We start from the raw sequence: 26,670 nt of genomic DNA on the forward strand, positions 1-26,670 counted from the left end.
ATGCCTGTAATCCCAGCACTTTGGGAGGCTGAGGCAAATCACTTGAGGTCAGGAGTTTGAGATGAACCTGGCCAACATGGTGAAACCCTGTCTCTACTACAAATAGAATAATTAGCCAGGCATGGTGGCATGCGCCTGTAGTCCCAGCTACTTGGGAGGCTGAGGCAGGAGAACCACTTGAACCCAGGAGGTGGAGGTTGCAGTGAGCTGAGATCGTGCCATTGCACTCCAGCCTGGGTGATAGAGCAAGACTCTGTCTTAAAAAAAAAAAAAAAAAAAAAAAGTCTCATGCTTAAATCCTGAGTCTGACAACCATGTGAGTTTCTGGCGAGATTTAAACTTTCAAAGGCACAATTTTCTTATTGGCTAGATAAGAATAACAATTTTCACCTTGCCAGTTTGTAGTGAAGATTTCACATAATGAATATAAAGGAACTGGTATAGACCACGGCCCATAGTAGGTGCTCAATAAATACCTTTATAAGGAAACAAACACATTGCAATTCTGATATGATGGCTGCCTTCTTATTTAGAAGACTTTTCTGCTGTTTTTTTTTTTATTCTAATTTCTTTGGATTTATAAGAAGCATCCCCCACAGCTCTTTCAAACCAAGGATCTTCACAGATAACAGTGTCTAGGGAATCTTTCTCTGTTCTCCTAAAACAAGCACTTATTTTTAACAGTGGTCTTATATTCTATAAAAATATTAAAATAACATCTTCATATGTAATATTATATATGAGGGAAATAGACATTTAAGCCAGTGTTCACACTTGACCATGTTCACACTTTTAACCAGGTAGAGACTCATGACTTTGACTCTTATTTTGGCCTTTACTCAGGCTCTGACTGCAGATAAGAATCAGTTTTGCCTAAATTTCAATTGCTTGGGAAAGGTCCTCGATAACGGATGTCTACATAGAATTGTGAATAAATACCCCTGTGAAAATAAAGGTTAAGTCTATATGTTTACATGATAAAGCAGATAATTTCAGAGTATAAACACAGTTGTGTTTTGACTTCTCTTCCTTTTGCCTTAAATATAGATATTTATTTGTGTGTGTGTGTGTATGTGTGTGTATTTATATATATATAAAGTTGCCCACTGTCATCTACCACTGCTGGAGCAAATCCGGAACTAGAACTTGGTCTCCTGGCCTTCAGCCCAGAGTTCATTCCAGAACTAGAACGTGGTCTCCTGGCCTTCAGCCCAGAGTTCATTACAGTCTCATTCTAAAAACAAGTACTTCATACTGATTGCATTTCTACACACACATATGCAGATTTCTGGACACTCTTTTTGTTTTTCTTTCATTTATGTTCTCAATGCTGAACCTTTATTAGAATTACATCATCACCGTGGTTCTTTAAATAAGAAACAAAACTCTGTCACAACATCTGAGGAAATTATCTTTTAATGTTCCCAAGCTCTATGCCTTAGAAAAAAAAACTTCCTCTGCTGTTCAAGAATAACAGGCCCAGAACAAGCCCCAAAAATAAATGACAAAGCCCATCTTACTCACAGGAGGAAAGGATCATGGCAGCCCCTTCTGCGGGGAGCACACAACAGTGTTCAGTTCTTCTGCGGTGCTCCACTCACAAAAACACATCTTTCAACTGAAATCATAGTTCGCTCAAGATGTTTCTCACGGGCAGAGTTAACCCCACCTATTTTCCTGTTCTGAAAACCTCAGAAGAGTATAAATGACAACCAATGGCATATATAAGAAAGCTCAGTAATCTCCATCCCAATCTCTGAGGGTATCTGCTATTAGTCTCTCATCCCCAAAGCTGTGGGTGACTCGCAAACATCATTTTCAAGAAATCACAAAATTTTGGTAAAAGACACCTTTAAAATCATCAAATCAAACTGCCCTCTCTGGACTGGGAAGGAAATGAAGGCACAGACAGAATAAGGGACTTGCCCAAGGCCACACCGTGAGTGGCAGAAACAATTAATTAGATTCTAGGCTCTGGAATATTGAGTTTAGAATGTTCCATCCTCCCACTCAGCAGACACTTTATTTGGGGGAAGTCAATCTAGTAATAACCCTAAAATGTGATTGGGGGATGGCTGAGAAATATAACAACACCAACAATACAAAGCACACTTGGGAGTTTCACTTCATCCCACTGGAAAGCATAACCATGTGTTAACTAATTAACAGAGCAACTTTAATGAAGACACAGCATATTCTAATCGCCCTTCCAATTTCCTCGTTTAGATTAAGGCCTCCTTAGCATTCTGGGTGATGACTGTTATTTTTACTTCACCTTTTGCCTTAGTTATGCTTTCGTATAAAACCTTTTTTTAAGTCTTAGTGAAAAATATTTAAAGATTTTTGAAGGAAATGTTGACAAATGTTGCCAGGTGCTCTCTATCTTGTTTTCCCATAAAAAGTATACATTGACCATTAGGGCAGGGACTCTATCTTCTCCTCACTCTCTTTCATACCACCTAGTACTTCCCATAGCTCCTCAAGGTGAAAAGGGAAGTATGGGATGGGAGGAGGGAAGGTCACGAAGGAAGGAGAAAAGGCTGACAGTGATAGTAAGGTAGAGTGTGCCAGGACCGACTCCTTGAATGAGCTTCAAGTCAGTTAAAAGTTGTGCATGGTTAGCAACCAAAATGCCCATCAATGATAGGCTGGATAAAGAAAATGTGGTACATATACACCGTGGAATACTATGCAGCTATACAGAATGAAATCATGTCCTTTGCAAGGGACATGGATGGAACTGGAAGCCGTTATCCTCAGCAAAGTAATGCAGGAACAGAAAACCAACCACCACATGTTCTCACTTATAAGTGGGAACTGAACCATGAAACACATGGACACAAGGAGGGGAACCACACACTGGGGCCTGTTGGGGAGGGCAGATGAGGGGACAGCATCAGGAAAAATAGCTAATGCATGCCAGGCTAATATCAGGAAATATATGTATCAGGCTAATATCAGGAAAAATAGCTAATGCATACCTAGGTGATGAGTTGATAGGTGCAGCAAACCACCATGGCACACGTTTACCTATGTAACAAACCTGCACATCCTGCACATGTACCCTGGAATGTAAAAAAAAAAGTTGTGCCTGTTTTTGTGATGAGGGTACAGTTAAACAGGTAGACAAGAAGGAATGTGGCAGATTGTGATAAGGCTCGGGATAAGCAGTTTACTTTCTTCCATCATGAGGGGCACAGGAAAAGAAAAAACACAGCCTTCAGTGGATGGACTGCCTGGTGCACAGACTCTAGACTGACCAGGATGAAATGAAATGGTTCTCCAGGGTTAGAGTGAAGGCGCTGCCCTGAGCAGCCAGCCTGTGTGTTCACCCAATGCTCCAGAGCAGATCATCATGGCCTCCAGAGGAGACGGAACTCCTGAAGGGAAGGCGCTGTGTCTTCCTCGGCTAGTTACCCCACCAATAGCAAGAATAACGTGTTGGGCAATAAACGGTCTCTGGATGACTGATACTGTTTCTTTTCGCTGGCGCTCATGTGACCGAGATAGTTTCTTTTCCTTGGCGCTCACAAGGAAAAAAGGAAGGCCCTAACTCCATTGATGTCTTAGTAGAGCTTCTAGGGGTGAGAAATCCACACACAGAGTCTTGACAGCAGGGTCTCCTGAGAGGCTGTACAACAATCCCACCATCCAGGAACCCAAGTCCAAACAGGCCTCCTGAAAAACGTCCGGGAGGCACAGAACACCATGCTCGCTGCTTCTCTCGGTAGCTTCCTGGATCCTCTGCCACAACTCGGGCTGCTTCCGGGTCCTGTGTGAGGTGGGGGCAAACTTTGTTGCGAAGGTCACCTGATCCTTCTGCCCCAGAGCTCAGCACTTCCAATTATAGTGTCTGTGTCCCAGGGAATATTCTTAAGGCTTAGAAGTAGATTACCTGGTTTAATTTTCCATCTGATTCTGATTAGCTGCGGCCACCATGGGCAGGATTACATAGGCCAAATGCACGTGGTTAAGCTGGACAGGCATCCCCAGACACATTTACCTGAGTGAGGAGGGGGCGTTACTCATAGAAGAATCTAGACTTTCTTCTCTTCAGGCATATTTGATGTTCAGGGGGAAATGAATTTATAGCTATAAGGCACAGTCTCTAGTCCTAAGAAGGTGAACTCATATACTACATGATTAAAAGTTTCAATTAAGACAACTCGTGTTTCTTATAAATATATAACTTTATATATTATATATATTTACAATATATACAGCATACAAATATTGTTCATGTAATACTAAGAGCAATCTTGAAAACTGAGATGTTTTCAAAACAAAAGATAGGTATTTATGTATCCAAGGTGGGTTCCTGATTTATCTAGAACCCAATTGTAGACAATATCTCAGGCCCAGATTTCTGTAGAAGTCAAAGGGAAAAACAAGGGTTGCTTGGTCATGACTCTAATACCCTTCCCCTTCCCAAATACCCTGGCCTTCAACTAGCATCAGCTAATATGGTCCCATGTGTGCACCCCTAAACGGCCAAACCCTGGGGCTACACACAGTGCCTGGTAAACAACTGTCACTCAAGTGCCCGAGGAATGAATAGAAATGAGTGATTTTAATCACCATTTCTAAGGCAACATTTCCACACTCTGGGAGATTCTGTCTAGAAGCAAGTCTAGACAGAGCCTGGTCTAGAAGCAAATTATTTATGTGTTTCCACTGTATAAGTAAAACGATCTACATGTCCAAGTGCTCAATAAATTAAAAGCCACAAAATGCCCATCCTTTCTTGTGCTTGGGAATCTGGGAGCCACTGGTCACATCACTTATCTTCCAAAAGTTTCTTCACATTCAACTAGTTCATCTATTGTGCGCAGCAGATCTTCAAAAGAAGGCCTTCCCTCTGGTTTCTACAATTAAAAGTCAAAGAGAAGCTGTGGGTTCCAGAATCCATTCCAAAAAACCTGTCACTGCTCCAACTCCTAAACACAGCATATTACAGAGAGACTTCACTGCTTTGGGACTGGGACATACAGGCATCTCCAAAGGGGTCTTGTCTCTATCCTAATTTACCCTGCATGTACTGCTGCTAGGCTAACGTTTCTAAGACACTGCTTTCATGTCTCTCTTCAAGACCCTGATAGATCTTTTTACTGCCTGTGAAGTCAAGTCCTGCAAATTTATAGGAACCTCTATAATCTGCCACTTCCCCACCCCCTTGTCACCCAATCTTATTCTCCACAAAATCCCTCACATAGGCTGTCTGTTAAATAGGGCTACTGTCTCCACTGTCGTGCACACTGTGTTTATAACCACCTCCTTACCTTTGCTCAAGCTGTTCTCTCTCCCTCTAGCACCACTTCCTGCCCAGAATGTCTCTGCCCATCCCAACCAATGCTCTTGGGAGGCAGTACAGCAAGTGGTTGAGACCCTGGGCTTTGGAATCAGACAGGCCTATACTGTTCCGTAGCTAAGTGACCCCAGGCAAGCAGCAACCTCATGACCCTTAATCTTCTCATCTACAGAGCAGCTACAGTCAAAGTATCTCCACCTCAAAGTGTTGTTTTGAGAACTAAATCCAAAACACTAAGTATAGTGCCTGGTACATAATACATGTGAGCTAATGTTACCGTCTTTCAGAAGTCATTTGGTATCTAATCTCTTTTAGGAGGTAACATTTCAATACTTCCAAAGACCTTGGAAAATTGAGGCTTAGAGAAAGAAACCAACTCTGGTAAAAAAATAATACTTCATCTCTACAAGTGAACCAGTGAAAAAAGAACTACTTCTCCAGGCTTATTCCCCAAGTCCCTAGCTCAGGCAACCATGGAAGGAGTCCCACTTGGAAGTGAGGGAGCAGCCTGAATGTATCGAGGTAGTTATTAGCATTTTCCACATCTTTACATTCTTCTTCCTGTTATTCAGAACTTGAGTTGAGAGGGTTGGCTTCCTATCTAGAGCTTGAAATCACTATAAAGCATGCACCACCTCACTGGGCTATAAAGACTGCATGTTATCCGTCTACCAAGCCCAATCCCTAAGAGATTCAAAAAGAAAGCACACAAAAAATCTATACCTCCTGCCAACATCTCAGCATCACCTCATATACATAGTTGGACGCCAACTTCGGCTGGTAGAGTCGGTGGCCTCGAGTGACCATGGTTACCACTTCATAATTGGTGTATTTTTCAAAAGGCATTCTGCCTTCCGTGAATACTTCCCACATTAAAACACCTGGAAAAGGATAAGGATTACCAAATGGATGTATCCACTTTCTCCTCAGGGCGGACGGACGTGAGGAAACATGGACCATGGATCTTACCAAATGACCAGACATCTGATTTGCTGCTGAAGCGGCTGTAATTAAACACTTCTGGTGGACACCACTTCACGGGAAACTTAGCACCAGAAGAACTTGTGTACTGATCATCCAGAACATACCTAGAGTAAGACACACCATGGGATTACACCTCTGAAGAACAATCTGCATTTTCTACTTGCTCTTTCATTTTTTTCCCCTTGCAATCAAAAACACAGTTGACTGAAGTCCAACAAGCATCCGGTTGAAGCTAAATGTTCACCTCAGTGGCCACACCTGGTGATTTCCAACTTCCTCTCAGCTTAATTTAAGTGCATGAGATGGATGCATCACCACATTACCATCTGCACTTTCATTTTCCTGTTTTTCTTTCTTTTTATAAGGCAATAGAGACAAGGTATCATAAAATAGTTTGCAAGCTTTTCTTTGTAAGCAATTTTGTTCTTTAAATAAAATTTTACCCAAAGGCCCCATATGTAAAAAATCTAAAGCAGAGCTGCTCCAGAGGAAGTGGTATAAAGCATCTAGAAACACACATGCTTTCAGCCCTCCAATTCCACAGAGCACAATTTAAAACTACAGCATAGGAAAATAGCAAATGCAAAAAAACAAAAACAAAAACACAACACAAAATGCCACATGTAAATGGTGGAGTATGCATTTATACATAACATCCCCACATACATACATACACTCAAAACAATACTATATAATTTTTCTATGTGAACATACAATGTCCTTCTGGAAGAACATACAAAAACTGGTAACAGTGGCTAACTTTAGGGGAGAATCCTTGATTAGGGTTGGTAGATGAAAAGACTTCAGCCCTTTCTGTAAGGTGGGCAGCACATATTTACAAAAGGAATGTATCTCTGTATTGTGTGTGAATATACCATTAATTTCTAAAAGGTTCCATGAGAACATTTTCGAAGAATTGCACAAACATCCTTTGCTATGTAGACAAAGATGGTGACTCGGCACAAAGCCAGCTGCTGGCTGGCAGACAATGCCACTGTGGGCCGGATCAAACTGTCAGCCAGTGGAGTCTGAATTTAGAGTATAAAGAGGTTTTTGAGTGGTTGATACAAAAGTGCAGATTTTCTGAAAGCCTCACATATGAAGATTGAACATATGAAAGTGGCGGACAGCCTGTCAAATATATAGTATCTGTATATAAAAGCAAATAAAGAGCATTGGGTAATTAATATCCTAAGAGTTGGAAGTTCTGGTCCCACTTCTGACAGTAACAGTTTTCTAATCTCCCTGGGCCTGAGTTTCCTTAGGAGTTAAACTTGGCCCTACATGGCCTGGTCTTTGCCTGCATTTATGAGCATTCCTGGCACTGCCCGTTGGCCAGCTACCCTGGCGCTTCTTCCGTTCCTTGAGCAGGCCAGACGTGTCCCAGACTTCAAGCTTTTTCACCTGAAATATTGTCTCCTTTTATTTTCACCTACACTGGCTACTTCCTACCTTTTCGTCTCCAGTCAAATCTCCCTATCACAAAGAGGTCGTCCTGAACATCAGATCAAGTAGCCACCCTCACTCTTGCCCTGCATCATCATTCAGCACCACCCCAAATTATCTCTATTACAGGGATCAGTCAACTTTTCTGTAAAGGGCCAGATAACACATATTTCAGATCTGGCAGGCCATACAGTCCCCGTGACAACTACTCGACTCTGCATCTGTAGTGGGAAAGCAGTCACAGGTAACACCTAAATGAATGAGCGAGGCTGTGTCTCAATCACACTATTTTTGTGGACAGTGACATTGGAATTTCAGATATTTTTTTACATGTCATAATATTCTTTTCATTTTTTTCATCCATTTAAAAATGTGAAACCCAATTGAGGTGTGGGTCAGACTGACAGCCACAGTTTACCAGTATCGACCGTGCGCGATCATGTAACTTTATCAGGTCTTCTGATTCACCCTCTTCCTCAATGTAAGCTGCATGCGGGCAAGGACTTGTAGGTCTTATTCTCTATATGGTTCAGCTTATCATTATGCCTGGCACAGAGCAGGCACCTGATTTTTTATGGGTGGATGTATGGATGAATGAATGGACAGACGGAGGGAGAAGAGAGAAAAAACAAACTAAATACCTTTAAAAGGTATTTTATAATACTATTAAATTATAAAAATTAAGAGAAGAAAAACACTGCAGACATGGACATACTAAGAACCTCACCACCAAATATGTTTTTGTGAAAACAAAAGATACTAGAAATCTAATCCCCACCAGGAAATATAGTGTATTTAACAGGCTATACTACCACCTAGTGGAGAGAATTACTACCATCACAATATATACTTAATTTAATCTGAGAACCAGTTAACAAGATTTCCTTTCTGCTTCATCAGTGCAAATTATTCCCACCCTTGTTAATTCCACCAAAAAAATGCAAACATCACCTAAAACCACGTATACTTGGACATACCTGGCCATTCCAAAATCAGATACTTTTACAACTCCCGCCTCACTTACTAGACAATTTCTGGCAGCCTGGAAAACAACATTATGATGGTATATTAGTTTAAAAATTCTACCATTTAAGTAGGAAAATGTAAGTTCTATTTATATTAAATTTAGTTAACCTAGTCAACATTTGCAGAGAGTGGAAACATCCTTCAATAAGTTGTTTTTACCCCTATGGAAGTATTTCCATTGTGTATTCGAAAAAATGAATAGAAAGGCAGGTCAGAAAGTTGTATTTGCAATAAGGCATTATTACATAATCTTCACCAATTGTCTTTTTTTTTTTTTTTTTTTTTTTGAGACAGAGTCTGCCTCTGTCACCCAGGCTGGAGTGCAGTGGCACAATCTTGGCTCACTGCAACCTCCACCTTCCAGTTTCAAGTGATTCTTCTGCCCCAGCCTCCAGAGTAGCTGGGATTACAGGCACCCACCACCACAGCCAGCTAATTATTGTATTTGTTGGCCAGGCTGCTCTTGATCTGACCTCATCCATCCGCCTCGGCCTCCCCCAGTGTTAGGGGCAACCACACCGGCCAACTGTCATTCTTAAACAAGGGCTAATAGAAGGGTCAACTCACCTTTCTCCCTCCCAGACCTGTTCTTATTAAACTATCCAATTTTCTTACTGACAATGAGAACATCTCTTGAAGTCCTCAATCCAGTTCTCACTAGGTGAGCTTAATAACACACAACCATCAAAATGATGGGCGACCAACCTCTTATCCAATATTTCTGCTCAGTGATTGGTCATCTCCTCCCAGTCAAAGAACAGGCTGGGTGCAGTAGCTCACGCCTGCAATCCCAACATTTTGGGAGGCCGAGGAGGGTGGATAACTTGAGGTCAGGAGTTCGAGACCAGCCTGGCCAACATGACAAAACCCCGTCTCTACTAAAAATACAAAAAAAATTAGCCAAGTGTGGTGGCACACAACTGTAGTCCCAGCTACCTAGGACTGGAGGCAGAAGAATTGCTGGAACCCGGGAGGTGGAGGTTGCAGTGAGCAGAGATCGCGCCACTGCACTCCAGCCTGGGCGACAGAGCAAGACTCCGTCTCAAAAATAACAGCTATGTGTAAATACAGTTTGCTTTTCCATTTATGTTCCCAGTATATTACAACATGATGTACAAAATTGGTCAAATACAATTGTGGATTATTTAATTTATATTTTCTTCCATGTTCTTCAAGGTTACAAGGTTCAAGAAAATAGTTTGATAGAAAGACGTGGTATTTCTCAGAAGGAAGACATGAATTTTTTTAAAAATTTTTTTATTTTTTATTTTTGAGACTGAGTCTCGCTCTGTCACCAGGCTGCAGTCCAGTGGTGCGATCTTGGCTCACTGCAGCCTGTACCTCCTGGGTTCAAGTGATTCTTCTGCCTCAGCCTCCCGAGTAGCTGGGACTACAGGCGTCTGCCACCACGCCTGGCTAATTTTTTTCGTATTTTTAGTAGAGACAGGGTTTCACCATGTTTGCCAGGATGGTCTCGATCTCTTGACCTCGTGATCCGCCCGCCTCGGCCTCCAAAAGTGCTGGGATTACAGGCATGAGCCACCACACCTGGCCAATGATGTTTTTAATACCATAACCCATAGACCAAAATATGTTTTGCTTCCTGACTGTTCATAATTCTATTTTCTCTATGTGGCAGTTCCACTTATATGAGGTTCCTTCTTGCTGAGTGCATTTTAAGGGTCTTATAAAGTGAGACTTAATGTCCATTCCCTGCACTGCCTGCATCTTCCTACGAAAACACTTCACAACTCCACAATGCCTGCACTGGACGGTCAACAGGATTCTTTACCAAGGAGACAAGAGCATCCAAAGTTTCCCATAAGGGGTGACACAAACCTACCATAGTAATACCAATATCATAGGCACAGAAATATAAGAATCCTTTTTGCCAAAACATCATCTGTGTGGACAGGTGTAATCTGCCACACCCACACAGATACTCGGTTTTTATCAGTTTTATAAGGACATCTATTTTGTTCTTAGTTCTTAGTTCACAAGTTTCAGCTGACAGAGATGTTCTTCATCATCCCTGACATAATGATAACAATAACTGATGTTATCTACAGCATGTCTATTTTACAAAGCCCTTTGCCCCAGTCAAATAATGTGACCTTTGAAACAGTCTTGGAAGCCAAACAACATTATAACCCACAATTTACAGACACAGAAACTGAATTTAAGATAAGGTAAGTATCCCAAAACACACCTAGGAAATCAAGTGTTCCATCTCCAAATCTTCAATTCTCTAATATGTTTTAATTCTAGAGAGCATAGCATAGTAGTTAAGTAGGGACTTTAGAGCCAAACTCCCTGGGTTCAAATCCTGGCTCTACAATTTACTTCCCCTTTGGAAGTTATTTTATCCTATTTGCACCTCAGTTTCCTCATCTGTAAAAAGGGAATAATAAGAAAATCTACTTCCCAGAATTATGATTAAACAAGTTTACTTGTAAAATACTTATCAGAACAATGTCTGTCTAAGGTGACTGTTAACTTTAAAAAATGTTTTGCTAAGGCCAGGTGCAGTGGCTCACACCTGTAATCCTAGTACTTGGGAGGCTGAGGTAGGCAGATTGCTTAAGCTAAAGAGTTTGAGACCAGTCTGAGCAACACGGCGAAACCCCATCTCTACAAAAATTAGTCAAGCATGGTGGCACATGCCTATAGTCTCAGCTACTTGGGGGCTGAGGCAGGAGGATCGCTTGAACCCAGGAGGTTGAGGCTGCAGTGAGCCAAGATTGCGCCACTGCACTCCAGCCTGGAAGACAAACTGAGACCTGTCTCAAAGGAAAAAAAAAATTTTTTTAAGTTTTTCTGCTTTCTAAAAGAAATGTGTCCATGCTTTATCACTAGAAAGCTAAAACTAAAATATGGGAGAAAGTCCCAAATGAAAATTACACTCTTCTTGGTGAAACAATTATTTCCAGGGGACAGACAGTGCTACTGATATTCTGAAAACAGACATTTTCAGCTGATTATTTTCAGCGGACAGAGTGCTACTGATATGCTGAAAGCATTTGTAAAGAACAGGTAGAGAAGAAAAACAGAAGGAAAAGAAGAACGGAGGAGAGAGTGAGAACAGGTGAGAAGGGAAAAATTGTCTCCATCATAATTTAGAACTGGTAACAGATTTCTTTTTCTGGCATTTTGAGAAGTTAACATGAACCTCCATGTTTTCCCAGTGATTTGAGAGATCTTTTAAAAATCCAAAGGATTTCTCTTATAGTTTCTGTTTATAGTGTGTGAGGTGGAAAAGAACTTGGGATCTAGTTAGAAAGTCAAGGCCAACCCCAATTTCCCTATTTATCACAGTAGGCGAGCCTTTTGACTTCCCTGAAGCTAATTTTCTCATCTGTACAAGAGTGATGGTAAGAGAATCCACTGTGAGTAGTTATCTCATGGGATTCTTATGGAGATCAAAAAATTAAAACATGGAAACTTGCTTGGAGATATTAACTAGGTAAATCATTAGATTGAATAAAGATCTTTCCTTTAAAATTACAGGGCAAGTTAAATTTACCAACTTTAAAAATAATGGTGAAAGACTGTTAGAACAAAAATTGGCTATCAATACATCATTGCACATTTGCTGAGCCAGTGTTACAAAGGAATTCAGCCAATGAGTGGGAATATGGGTGGCTAGGGTTACCAGATCTCTGTGGATGAAGCTGTTTCTCTCCAGATACTCCATCCCTTCACACACATCCTGACACATGCTCAGCAGCACGTCTCTACTGAAATGACCTTGTCTCTGTCGGAGGAAATTCAGAAGGCAGCCCCTTTCCATGAACTCGGTAACAATGTATATTGGTTTCTGCTGGGTGCATACACCATAAAGCTGCACTAACTTCGGGTGTGTCAGTTTCCTGGGAAGGAAGACATATATATAGTTACTACAGGAAAAGAAACTACCAAGTTTCTTTTTAATACAAAAAGAGAGGCCACTTTTTAATACAAAAAGGTGAGCCAGAAAGATGATAGCAACTTACATCATCACTTTAGCTTCTTCTATAAAGTCCTCCTCGCACATTGCACCTTCCCGAATAGCTTTGATTGCGACTTTGTACTGGGCTCGCCATTTGCCAAGCCTCACCACTCCAAACAGTCCACTTCCCAATTCCCTCATAAAGGTCAGCTCTGAAGGGTTAATCTCCCATTTCTCTGCAGGACAGAAAGGGAAAGTGTTCATATTTAAAAAGGAAAACGTAGCATGAATCAGAGAGGGGAAAAAGAACCTATAACCAAGATCAACCTCAAAATTACTGGATAACACTGTAATAATTCCTGGTAAAACACAGAACAGACTTGAAATCTGCATCAGAACTGCCAAAGGTGGGGAGGATGAATCCCTTCTAACCAACATGAAATGAAGAAGGCAAGACAATTCTGCATAACAAGCTAATAATAATATAGCCTGAAAGTTAAAGGTACTTTTGTCAAACAAACACTTCCTTCTTTACCACTCTTCCTTCTCAGTTTTTTTTTTTCTTTTTCAATTCCATCAAGTTGGAAATAATCTAATCTGCTGTTTTAAAGGCTTTTGCCAGAAGCAACAAAGACAATTAAGTTGGAAGCTTTCTTTCTTACCTCCATCCTTACTCACGTTCTTGTAACCAATAAAGCTAGTGAGAACCAGGAAGGGCTCTGATTTATTTTAGATGTTAACATGATAATGCTTATTTTTCACTGACAGAAAGTTTTCTATGGAATTATGAATAATGATGAAAATAGAATACCTAGGCTGCTATGGTTTTAAGTATAATTATCTAAAAACCTATACTATAAACTTATAAAAACAGTTCCAGTACATGAAATAGTACACATCCAAATTTATCTTATGACAATGGATTGTTTTCAAGGAAAATTAGCCATGCAACCACAAAATAAGAGTTACCATAGCTGAATCCTGCAGTGGTGGGTGCATTCTTCCCTTTCACACTAACTGGGTACCGAAGCCGGGTGACAAGTCCTAATAATCAAAGAAAGCGTTGCAGTCAGACTCATTCACAATCATTCTGCTTGGTCACATGCTACAGGAAACTCACTTAGAAAATTCATCATTTATTCATTTACTGCATCCTCTGTGTGTACATACAGCACTGTGCTATATGCTTTTATTCATTCAACAAACATTTTCTTTTAAATACTACAGTGTTTAACAGGCACCATGCTAGCTTTCTCTTTTTTCAAATATTTTAAAGGATGTTAAAAGGTTTCTAACAGTTATTTCGTGTTCTTTTCCAATATGAGAGCTGAACTATGAAAGGGAATTATATTAGTCTGCTAAAAATGAAAGTTATTCACCTGACATGACTCAGTATTAGCAATCTTAGCATAAAAATCGGGCTCTAGGATAGCAACAACTGGGAATACCAACTACTGGAAATCAGTGTGGATCTTTTAACCCAAGTCGCATACAGCACTAAATAAGAAACAGCAGGTGTCTCTTCCATAAACACCCATAGCACTCTGTATTTCCTCTACTACAAGATATCTCAAAGCAATTCAAAATCGTTATGTACTTCTCTGGCTCCCCGCAAGTGGTAGGGTCTGGGAATATCAGGATCAGTGACTACACCTAGTCCACCACAGTCTCCCCAAAGCCTGGCTCTGTTTCTGGCATGCAGTAGGCACTTGATATATGTTTGTTGAATGAACTGAGATGACGGTGAAGAATAAAACTTATACAGGAACACGGAAGAAAAAATTAGGGAGCAAAAACACCAAAAAAGAAAACAACAGAATGAGATATAAATTGATATGAAATCAGTTCCTGAAATGTTAAACACAGAGTTACCATACGACGCAGCATACCCATAACTAGGTAAATACCCAAAAGAAATGAAAACATATTTCCACGCAAAAACTGGTACACAACTGTTTACAGAAGCATTATTCATAAGAGAACAAATCTGGAAACAACCCAAATGTCCATCAACTGATGAATAATAAACAAAATCCATACAATGAATTATTTGTATACCTGGCCACAAACCAATTTCTAACAATGTGTTCAGGAAGTCCATCACGGCAATAAACATTAATGGTAATTTACATTGTCTAGAATCCCTAGTGATATTGTCAGCAATTTTTTTCCTTAACATCATTATATCTATAGTTTGTACATATCTAGGCTGTGTCTTGGCTTCCATAAGTAGATGAAGCATGACTTTCTAATACAACAGGTGGATGGTAAGATAATCCCCCTATACTTGGAGGTAGAGGGGTTGATCCTGTCTCACCATTTAGCATTATTATACTCAATTTGAAACTGTTATTTTATTTAAGAGTTAAATGTAGACTTGTATGCTGGCCTGAGAACCTAAGCATTCCACAAATATTGTGTTTGGCTCTGGGTTGTAACTCAGTAACAGGTAGAAGTTATTGTGCAATTACTATGTGTCAAGCCCTGTTCATTTTGTTTATATTATCTGATTATTTCAATAAACTCGTGATGTATGTTTTTAAAAAAGGGAATGGAATACATCTACATACTACAACATGACAACGTCAAAAACAGTTAAGTCAGAGAAGCTAGTCACGGAAGACCACATATTCTATAATTCCATTTATATGAAATGTCCAGAATAGGCAAATCTATAAGAGAGACAGAAAGTAGGTTAATGGTTGCCTGGGGCTGGGCTGGTGAAGGGGGATGGGATGACAATTATTTGATACAAGATTTCTTCTTGGGATGATGACAATGTTCTTTAAAAAAATTAGATTATGCTGATAGTTGGCACAACTCTGTAAATATACTAAAAACCACTGAATTGTATACTTTAAATGGGTGAGCTTTATAGTTGTAAATTTTATCTAAATAACTGTTACTATTATCTGAAAAAAAAGTGAACAGTCACAAAATAATAGGCTTTGCAAAGGGTGCCTTCAATAAAATTTCAAAATTTTTCATAAGTTGGGTGAAGCACTGGGCTATCCCTGCCCAGTTACATTTTTAAAGTCAAAGGCTGGAAATCTTTCTATACAATCCCGTGGAACTTTAATTTTCATGAATGTGGTTTCTGTTATTTTTTGGTATTCAGTTTGTTCCCACTCTGGTGGTAAGTGTACCCGAGATTCAAGATGGTTAACTTGTGGGACATGATTACTCTAGTCTCTGGAAACCTACAGCATAGGACTGAATCCTGGCTTATCTGGCATCTTCTGTGACTATTCTGAAATGGACATATCTTGGACTTTAGTATCAAGGACATATATACCACATAAATGTGAACTTTTTTAACTTTTAAGTTCAGGGTTACAAGTGCAAATTTGTTACATGGGTAAACTTGTGTCATGGGAGTCTGTTGTACAGATTATTTCATTACCCAGGTATTAAGCCTAGTACCCATTAGTTGTTTTTCCTGATCCTCTTCGTCCTCCCAACCTCTACCCTCCAAAAGACTCCAGTGTGTGTGTGTTGTTCCCCTCTATGTGTCCATGTATTCCTGTTATTTAGCTTCCACTTACAAGAGAGACCATGTGGTATTTGGTTTTCTGTTCCTGTGTTATTTAGCTAAGGATAATGGCCTCCAGCTCCATCCATGTCCCTGCAAAGGACATGATCTCATTCTTCTTTTATGGTTTCACAGATTCCATGGTGTATATGTACCAGATTTTCTTTATCCTGTCTATCACTGATGGACATTTAGGTTGATTCCATGTCTTTGCTATTATGAATAGTGCTGCAATGAACACCCATATGCATGTGTCTTTATAATAGGATGATTCATATTCCTTTGGGTATATACCCAGTAATGGGATTGCTGGGTTGAATGGTGCTTCTGTCTTTAGGTCTTTGAGGAATCATCACACTGTCTTCCACAATGGCGGAACTAATTTACACTCCCACCAACAGTGTATAAATGTAATGTGAACATTTATTATATACCACTGGAATAACTCATGTCCTAAGGTCAAGATAGAGCTTTTTATAAAACTTGATATTATTTCTAATTTTTCCTTGTATATATCATTCCTTTAATATGCAGTAATTTTAAATCAACCACATTCTACAATGAACTAACTATAAAATAAAACTGCTCAAGGAATTAATCACACTACCTGATCATTTTAATCACTACCTTATATTTGAAGTAGGTTTTCACAGCTCACTTACCTGCTGCATTGTGCTTATGATATTCAATAATCTCAGGAATGGAGCCAAAAGCATGTTTTTCAGCTAGGTAATACTTCTTTGGAGATGTTGTTGTTTCCTTTATATGATAATGCCTGAAACCCGATGAACCTTCTCTAGAACAAAAATCAAAATGTGTCAGAACCAAGTTGAAATAACAGAACTTCATTCTTAAGATGTTTTCTACAAGGGCAACCACAGGGTCTCGATCTCGTCTATTCCTGGCACAAATTTTACTTTCCCCTTGTTCTTCTTAGCTTCGTCTTTCATATTAGCATGTCAAAGTTTTTAAAGTACTCACTGAAAACATACTTGGCCCTTTGCATGAGATTTTGAAAGAGAACATTTATGAATTCCATTTAACAACAGTTGGAAGTCTTAAAATAGCTATTAGCAGCTACTGCTTTTTGTTCCTGCTGTTGCATAAACTTACAAATGCCTAGAACACTTAAATCGCCAATAGTGAATAAATTAGACTTTTAAATATTCAACTTGAGGTACCTTTCTAGAGCACAGATCTTCTCTAGTCCTCTCTTGCTAAAAATACTTTCAAGATGACTCCTGTTGCTCTTAGGGTAAAGCTCAGACTCACTGACATTGACATGAACTTGCCTCTGCTTCAACTCCGAGGCTTCTCTCTCCTCCTTTCACTCTGTGCTCCCATTCTACCACACAGCTACAACATACTTTTCAGTGCCTTGAACTCACCATATACTCTCTCCCCTCTAGGTCCAGGCAATTTCCTGGGTCAGAAACGCTCCGTCTCCTCCCTCCAAGTTTTTCCTGCTCGCCTATCAGGTCTCAGCCTGGATGTCACTTGGGAGAGCGTTCATGACTAACTCAAGATGTGCCTGGGCTGTGTACCAGCCCCCATCCCCAAACCTGCCACACACACACATTACCCTCCCACATGGCACTTACTACCATCACTGTCGGTTACTGGGCTGCAGCACCTACTAACTTACTGGTGGGCAGGGTCTCTGCCTCCTTTGCTCATGTTTTTATCCTTAGTGACCAGCACAGTTCACTATAAATGTTTGTTGAATGTTACTAAAGTTATTATAGCCATACTCAACAAATATATATGAAAAACTAGAGGGAAAATTACTGAAAATATAAATACAAAAAACAGTATATACACTTTAGAAATCAAGTTCAGGTTTTCTTTTTAATGGTGAAATGCTGCATATTTTTATGAAAATTAGGAATCCATATAAACTCATAGGAAGTTCATGCAAAAACTCTAAATTATAAAAAAAAAAAAAATGGCAGGATTACTCACCCTCCAAACTTGGTATAAAGGGAGACTGTGTACAAGCCTGGTTGACTGGAATCCCTTACCATAAAACCACCTTCTTTATCCTAAAATCCAAGTTCAGAAAAAAAATTTTTTACTCTAATTACTAATAGCATTGCCATGGAGAAGACTAAAGAACCTAATATTATAATTTTATGATTATTATTCTTTCCCAGAAAAAATGCCTTGAAGAAGCACAACTTACCAGTAGGGCCCCTTGGTTTCTCCCACCCATATGACTTTGTACTTCGAATTACTGCGCTAGGAGAGTAGTTAAAGAAATCACACTCAATTCCCCACAATCACAAATCCTCACGAATGGTGAGACATTTCAATCAGATAATCTCTCAGTGCCCTTCCAGAACTGAGAGACAAGATTTTGCAATTCCTGTAAGGCCTGGACATGTAGGAAATATGTCATGGAAAAATGTATTTCTTAATGATTGGGTTTCATTTCATACATTTTTTTGTATTTGTTATCAGCTTTGATTCCTGACTCAGTACGATTTTCAATCCACATTGAATTTTCCTATAAATGTCTCAGTGCTGTTTATAAGAATGAATTTAAAAATTCTTAATTCTCTAGAAGTTGAAGTTAAATATCAGTCTTTTTTTTCTGAGACAGAGTCTCACACTGTTGCCCAGGCTGGAGTGCAGTGGCGCGATCTCGGCTCACTGCAATCTCCACTTCCTGGGTTCAAGCAATTCTCCTGCCTCAGCCTCCCGAGTAGCTGGAATTACAGGCATGCACCACCATGTTCAGCTAATTTTTGTATTTTCAGTAGAGCTGGGGTTTCACCATGTTGGCCAGCTTGGTTTCGAACTTCTGACCCCCAGTGATCCACCCGCCTTGATCTACCAAAGTGCTGGGATTACAGGCGTGAGCCAACACACCCAGCCAAATATCAGCCTTTACAAAAGGAGAGATGGAGGCACAAATAACTTAAACAGAGAAAATCAATAGTTGGAAACAATGCTAAAGCACTAAAGGTCAAATCTTTCTCAGGTTCCAAGCTGAAAAGCAAGAAATAGACCCTACGAACCTCAAATACCTCTCTGTCCAGTAACACTACCATCAATCTCTAGTATTTAAATTGCTTTAAAATGAAAAGTGTGTCCTTTATTACTTGAAAAATAAAATTAATTGTACTCTTCTTGACAGGAAAAACAATGGAATTAAATAAGGCTCCACAAATATATCTGATAACAATTAGGGATACTAATTGTAATTGGTCAGTAAAAAGTATAACAGAGGCCAGGCACGGTGGCTCATGCCTATAATCCCAGCACCTTCGGAGGCCAAGGCAGGCAGATCGGTTGAGGTCGGGAGTTCAAGACTAGCCTGGCCAACATGCCCCACCTCTACTAAAAATACCCCATCTTTACTAAAAATTAGCCGGGCGTGGTGGTGCGCGCCTGTAATCCCAGCTACTCGGGAGGCTGAGGCAGGAGAATCACTTGAACCCCGGAAGGGGAGGTTGCAGTAAGCTGAGATCACACTACTGCACTCCAGCCTGGGAGACAGAGAGAGATACTATCATAAATAAATAAATAAATAAATAAATAAATAAATAAATAAAAAGTCTAACAGCAACCCACTTATTTATTGAAAATTTATTCTGTTCTAATATTCTAGCATACTAATGTATTTAATCATCAAAACAGTCCTATTACATAGGTACTATTGTTATTCCCACATTACTTCACAGGTAAGGAAATGAGAACAGAAAGACTGGCTGGGTAATTTGCACCAGGTCACGCAGCTAGTAAGTAGCAGAGCCAGGATTTGGTCGCCAGGCTGCCATTTAGCTACTCACTCCCCTACATCTGCCTCTCACTGTAGGGTCTCCAGAGAGGCATGGAAGAATCCTGTGGGCATGTTTATGTGTAGTTAGAATCAAGCAAAGTCACCTACTATTATTTTTTTAACATCAACTACAAAAACAAGCACTCAACAAAATCTTGACACATGATAATAAGCAGGAGGTAAAATGAGAAAGCATGAGTTTAAAAGGCTGGAAACAATAACTAAATAGAATACTAAATCAGAAATGCAGAGAATTGTAGACATCATCTTCTAGTCTAACTCCTTTTCTTACAGATGCAAAAAGTAGACTAGAAAAGTCACAGGTAGTCCCAGGTCCCCTTACTCAGCCTACAGAGTAGTTCCCTCTATACATTTTACCCTTTCATTTTATTTCTTTTTAAAGGTATAGCAATTTCAGCACATTTATTTCTAAATGGAATTAAACATCTATTAATGCTTTATTTATAAAAGACATTATGTAATATCAATGTAAATTATTTTAAAATAACTTCAAGCCAAAAAAAAAAAGAAATACTTACGTACTAAAAGTCAAGGTAGGAAATGATCAATCAGGAAGAAAGCATTAGAGTAAGCTTGCCCCTCATGCTAAGGAAAGTGAAAGTGCAACAACTGCAGCAAAATGAGGATGAGCCACTACAGGAGACTCTCCCGGCCAGGGAATACACTGCTGCAGAACTCAGAGATTGCAAAGACCTTTAACCAACTATTGGCTGGTCCTAGCACAGTAGTGTTTACTACTAATCGATGACAATCAGTTACAGATTTCTTTTTTCCTTCTCTACTCCCACTGCTTCACTTGATTAGCCTTTAACCCATTTATGCCTAGTGCTCATTACTGGAAAACTAAGCTTGTGGGAGTTATTTATATCCTACTGCTCAAAGTCATCATCAAGGTCTGATTTTTCACACACAAAAAATTTGCAACCTCCAGCATAAATGAGCTAAAAATAAATAAATAAATACCTAGGGAACCCCTGGCTGCTTGGATGGTCTAACTGCGGGACACAGTGGGTGATGGTATTTCCCTAGCCAGGAATGAAGCAGAAAAAAAATGAGTGACATTACTACCTACCCAGCCCTGCAGCAATGCCTTCATAATGCAAGGCATACACAAGGGAATTGTAGCTTTATGGCCTGGATCATTCTGGCTGTGACAGAGGTTTGGCCTAATGAAGGAAATTTACCAGGAGGGACAACCTAGTAGTGGTCAGTGGAAAGCCCCAGGGGCTTCTCTAAGAATTAAGAATGAAGTAAACCATCTATGCTCAGGTTTTCACGGGACTTGATAAAGGAATTTTTACTTCCAGGATGAAAAATAAATTGCTACAGGGTATGCTGTGCTAACAAAAGGGAAAATGAAAACTATCTGAAAGCTGGCAATGACAATTCTTTATGAAAGCTGTAAGGTTTGCTCCTGTGTGCCTGTATGCCTATATGTCTATATGTGTTATGTGTGTGTGACATTTCTATGTGATCTAAGAAAACCTTTCGTAAATGAAACTAGTTTTTAAATTGTTGGTAAAATAAAATAGAAACATCTTCAGAATTTAATTCAGACATTTTGCCTAGATCTACTGGTCAGACAGGTTTAGGTTGTCTCTGCTTAAGGTCATAAAACTGCTGCTTCTGTGACCTTCTTGACACTTGCTTGACTTGTATGTGAGCTTAATTAAAATTAATCACTTCCTAGATTTTTTACTGGAAATTAGTACCACTAAGAATTATAATAGTAGTTAGTGTATGTAATTAAAACTACTAGATGTAAGAGAAACAATTCTATATACACAGTGTATAAAGAAAGAAAGAAAGATGAGTCTTTGGTGAAGAAAGCTACATAAAAGATAGGATATGGTTTTTGCTTAAGAAAAAGTAATTTTTTCTAGTTTAGAGGTTATTTAAAGGTTGTTTCAAAATGAAGGAAAAAAATGATATAGATAAAACTAAATGGGTAGAAAGAGAATGAAGAAAAAGAAAGGAAAGAGTCATGGAACTTGTCCCAGCAGGGAAGAAATCTTTAGATGGTTATTAAAAAAATCAAATGAATAAAATGGAAATTTATGGGGTTAAAACAAGGGTCTTAATACAACACTATTGAAGGTTGTGTGGATCAAAAGAAGCCCCTGCTGGTTCCCCAACATTAAAGAGCCCAAAATTAGTTTGCTATATCCCCAGTCTGTAGAAACTTAAAAAGCTAAAAGACAGAGATTATAATGATACGGCTGACCAACAATTGTTTCAGGGCAAAACTGAAGCAGGCTAATCAAGATAAAGACTGACAAAAGGGCCAGGGTCGCTTGGCTCAACCTCCTGCTGAGAACCTAAAGCCTTTTGCACAACAGAGGGTAAAATGTTCTGGAGGTAGAGAAAAGAAGTTCCTAGGACTAAAACATAAAATCATAAGGGTTTATAAGACTATGAAAGTTGGAATGTTTGAACAGGCTTTATGTAAAGTAGCTGTGTCTCCTTTATCTAAATGTTTTATGGGAATGAACATTGTATCGGACTCGGGAATGTTTCTTCTACTGTAAAACACAGGGCATGTAAATCTGCCCTTCAAGCAATATTAATTGGACATGATAAATGGGAGCCAGTATGACTGCCCAAGCTCATAGCGTAGAGGAAGTTGGAATGCTGGTAGGGACAAATTTTCTACTTGATAGTCCTTTGTTGAGTGTTTACTAGGTCTTATGGCAAAGGCCAGTTAGCACCTCCCAGTGACAACTACTGGGACTCTGGACTACAGAACTTCTACTAGAGGGGCATTTAATGCCTTGCTATGGATGCTAACTATAGCTACATCTATGACTGAAGAACATAAAATGATCTTGACACCTGAAATATCCATGCTGTCTCAGGTGATGTCAGAGGAACACTCTAACGGAGATAGCAGTATCTAAAAGAGTTCCATCATAAAATGGAAATGGTTGACACAGGATCACGCTATCTGGTGGGTGCAAGGAGGAGACACTCATGAGCAGGGGGGCTTCTCTAACCCAAAGACTGACTCTGGAACTGTGTGAGTAGCTGCTGGATTCTACAGTGCCCAATAAACAGCTCTCAACTGACCAACCAAGAGTTGCTAGGTTTGTGGATGGCGCTTCCAAGGTGAATGGACAACATCCTGTGTGGAAGGCTGCTACTCCGAAGAAAAGTCAAGAAAATGTGTTTTTGTGTGTTTTGAACTATTTAAAGCTTACAGCAATTGAGTAAAGTATACTTTTGAGAGCCAAACTGAAGCACTAACTATTCTCTCTACCTGATTTCTTCAAAATTTAGAAGTTATTTGTGAGTATTCTTATTTTGTGGCAATATAGTTACTTGCATAAGTTCAATAAGAATATGTTTTCTTTTGTAACAGGACACACTGGGGACACCACTGCTACAATAACCACACTGGTTATTTTACCAAGGCTTTGGGCATATGAAATTGTAAGGGCCAGTTTCAAGGTGTAGCATGTAGGAAAACAGCCTGTTACAAGGCAAGAGTGATGTAACCTTGAAGTGAAACCGCAATGATGACCAGTGCTCGATCCCCACTTATCAAGGTGTTCTGCAGCAAGGTGTTTAAACAATGCTTTCATAAAGATGCTTATCTAACCTCACCAGTGGTCACATGTGTTGGTAAGAAAGGCTTAAGATACGTCCAGCTGCACATGTTTCACCCTAAAAGTTTGCTATATAAAGAATAATGTCTGGAGGGCAGGTATGGGGATAACTGTCCTGAGGCCACCCATGATTACTTCTGTTTGTAAGTCCCTATTAAATATTTCTTTCTAGAAACTGAATTTGTCAGCCTCTTTCTTCAGCCTCTCAGCTCCCTCGGCCTCTGGGAATAGTTTTGCATAGACTTGCTCACTGCTGAACATATTTAGAAAGAGAGATATGTGGAACTACTTATTATGGACTCATTAAAATTAATTTGCCCTTAAGCCAAACCCACAAGTACAAACACTTACTTCACTGCGGAGGAGTTGCTCTGCCTTACTTCTATTCATATTTCTGCAATACCATCTGAACAGAAAAAACAATACATTTCAGGCCTCAGGTTTTTAGGATATATTTTATTCTTTTCAGAATTAATAAGGTAATTCTGCTTATCAATAATAAATATAACAAATAAGAACAAGATATCACTCATAATTTCAATAATAGACAACTAATAATTTTGATGTATATACTTCCAGACTTTTTCTACCCATATTTCTACGAAAACATGTATGTATGCCCATATTCTTATGTTTTATTAAAGTGAGATCAAACTACATAGGCTATACTATAACCTGAATTTTTCATATAACATTATAGGATATTTTTGCAAATCAATATAAGTCTACATATGATAGTATGCATGTGTCATAATTTATTTAAGCTCTTCTTCACTGTTCAACATAAAAATAATTTTTAATTTTTCACTACTAGAATCATGGCAAGACTGAATCTTACTCCACTGACTAAAACATGCAGGAAGTGTCACTTTGTATTATTATCTGTAACTCAAACTAAATCTTATTCCAAGCCCTCCTCCTATCAATATGGCAGCAGATTTCATCTCAAGTCTTAATGGAGGCTCCCTCAATGAATTTCACAAAGGTCCCAGGTGACAAAAGAAACAGCAAAACATAAGCACAGGCCTCCTGGGTCTTCAGACTTGCTGGTTTCCAGCAGAGCCCCAAGCCCTGTGGTTGCCCAAGACTCTATTGTAGAAATGTCTACTATGACCGAGCAGCTGGTCTTCCCTCCCACCAGATCTTTCCACCACCCTGTGCCACATCCCAAGGCCCTGCCAATCTGTACCTCTTCTTCTTTTTTTGAGACAGAGTCTTGCTCCATTACCTAGACTAAAGTGCAGTAGTGCAATCTCAACTCACTGCAAACTCCACCTCCCAGGTTCAAGCGATTTTCCTGCCTCAGCCTCCTGAGTAGTTGGAATTATAGGCATGCACCACCACACCCGGCTAATTTTTGTATTTTTAGTAGAGACAGGGTTTCACTGTGTTGGCCAGGCTGGTCTCGAACTCCTGGCCTCAAAGGATCTGCCCACCTTGGCTTTCCAAAATTCTGGGATTACAGGCATGAGCCACTGTGCCTGGCCCTGTACCTCTTCTTATCCTTTGGAAAGCCCTTTTCTTGATACTGTCATTAACCACCTCATCCTCAGAGATACTCGCCTCTCTCTACTTTCCCCAGCATAATCAATCCCTCCAGGTGGTTTAAGCAAATAGGCCATAAGAACGTAAACTTAGACAATTTTCTTCAGTCTTTGGTTTTAAACTTATTTTGTTAGATCCTTACTTGTTGGCAAGGAATTCTCCACCACAGTCATATACCCTGAGAATTCAAATGTTATAAAATCAGCTCAGCTCCTCTGGACATTTAAATTTCCCAGTACTGCGTCAGCCTTCCATAACAGAACCAGCACCTGCTTTTGGCCCAGCAAAAACCCTAAAACAGGGAAACACAGGCCTTCCCTGACTGAAAGAAGGGAAAAACACAAACAACAAAAAAGACAATACAAGATCTTTTTCTGTCCAGATTCTTTTATGTAGTAGCCAAATGCAAATTACAGCCTCAATCCAAGCTAAAGACTGTTAGATATTTTATTTGGAATCTGAGGTGTTGAACCAGGCCTCAGAATTGTCAACATCTCATTACATGGACCCCGCTTTATAAAATGAGACCAAGTTCAACAAAATTGCAGTTGTGATCAGTACATTCCTGAATGCAATTGAGAAATACAATAAATTAGGAGAACAGAATTCTGTCCCTAACGCTTTTCCACTGATAGAAGAAACATTTGTCAAGTGCCAAAAACATTCACAAAAATTAACTAAGGAAACACACCTGGAGCTTTAATTATGAATTATAAAGTAGCAGGATTTGAGAGATTGAAAAAAGTTATTAAAAACAGAAGATCCAGTCCATCTTCATTATAAGAGTAAGCAAAGGTGGTTTCATCTTGGGTTCAGATATAAGAAATCAGTGAAGCTAAATTGTAGCTCTCAAGAGGAAACTAAACATAAGATACTCAGAAAAAGGAGGAGGTCCCTTCCTCACCTACTATATTCCAGCTCCTCAGAAGGAGGAGGAAAGAAGGAATCCACTGCACAAAGGGAAGGCTCTTGAAAATCCTGTTCTGAGGGGTCATTTTTATGGTGTTGGCAAGTTCCCTGGAAAGGATGTTCCCCTCTTTAGGATATATCAGTTCGGACCTTTAAGTGTCTGTTGAAAGACAGAAAGGAGGAAGGAGTCGTACACAAATAAACAGAAGAATTAACTCATGGTCGGGATTTTCTAACAGTTCAGTTCTTGGTGGCTTCTTTCTCCTCTCCTGTGATTATCTATCTCCAGGCAAGAAAAAAAAAAAAAGACAACAAAGGCTCCCCTGAATTCTCCTGTCAGGAAGAACTATACACACAGGTAAAATGTGACACAGATACCACACACCTCTATAAAGGAATACCTGAGGCTGGCTAATTTATAAAGAGAAGAGGTGTATTTGGCTCATGGTTCTGCAGGCTGTACAAGAAGCATGGCGCCAGCATCAGCATCTGAAAAACGCCTCAGGCTGCTTCCACTCATGTCCGAAGATGAAGGGAGCTGGTGTGCAGACATTACATGGCAAGACAGAGAAAGCAAGAGAA

The 26,670-nt window shown here is 39.6% G+C and overlaps 1 protein-coding gene across 5 annotated transcripts in view; it reads right to left on the bottom strand.

The window, feature by feature from the left end:
* Window positions 1-4,171: 4,171 nt before the first annotated feature.
* The window catches only part of TEC (tec protein tyrosine kinase), a 129,667-nt gene continuing 107,168 nt past the window's right edge, over window positions 4,172-26,670 (bottom strand). For all 5 annotated transcript variants that reach the window (XM_054485116.2, XM_054485117.2, XM_054485118.2 and 2 more), the window contains 10 exons: window positions 23,986-24,040; window positions 18,187-18,266; window positions 16,887-17,020; window positions 13,662-13,736; window positions 12,757-12,928; window positions 12,417-12,633; window positions 8,716-8,780; window positions 6,278-6,396; window positions 6,032-6,189; window positions 4,172-4,865 (listed from right to left, as the gene is read on the bottom strand). In XM_054485116.2, the coding sequence (XP_054341091.1) occupies window positions 4,782-4,865; window positions 6,032-6,189; window positions 6,278-6,396; window positions 8,716-8,780; window positions 12,417-12,633; window positions 12,757-12,928; window positions 13,662-13,736; window positions 16,887-17,020; window positions 18,187-18,266; window positions 23,986-24,040 (1,159 nt within the window). In that variant the 3' untranslated portion in view covers window positions 4,172-4,781. The remainder of the gene's footprint in view (window positions 4,866-6,031; window positions 6,190-6,277; window positions 6,397-8,715; window positions 8,781-12,416; window positions 12,634-12,756; window positions 12,929-13,661; window positions 13,737-16,886; window positions 17,021-18,186; window positions 18,267-23,985; window positions 24,041-26,670) is intronic.

Source organism: Pongo pygmaeus, chromosome 3 (assembly GCF_028885625.2).
Source record: "Pongo pygmaeus isolate AG05252 chromosome 3, NHGRI_mPonPyg2-v2.0_pri, whole genome shotgun sequence".
Lineage (NCBI taxonomy): Eukaryota > Metazoa > Chordata > Mammalia > Primates > Hominidae > Pongo > Pongo pygmaeus.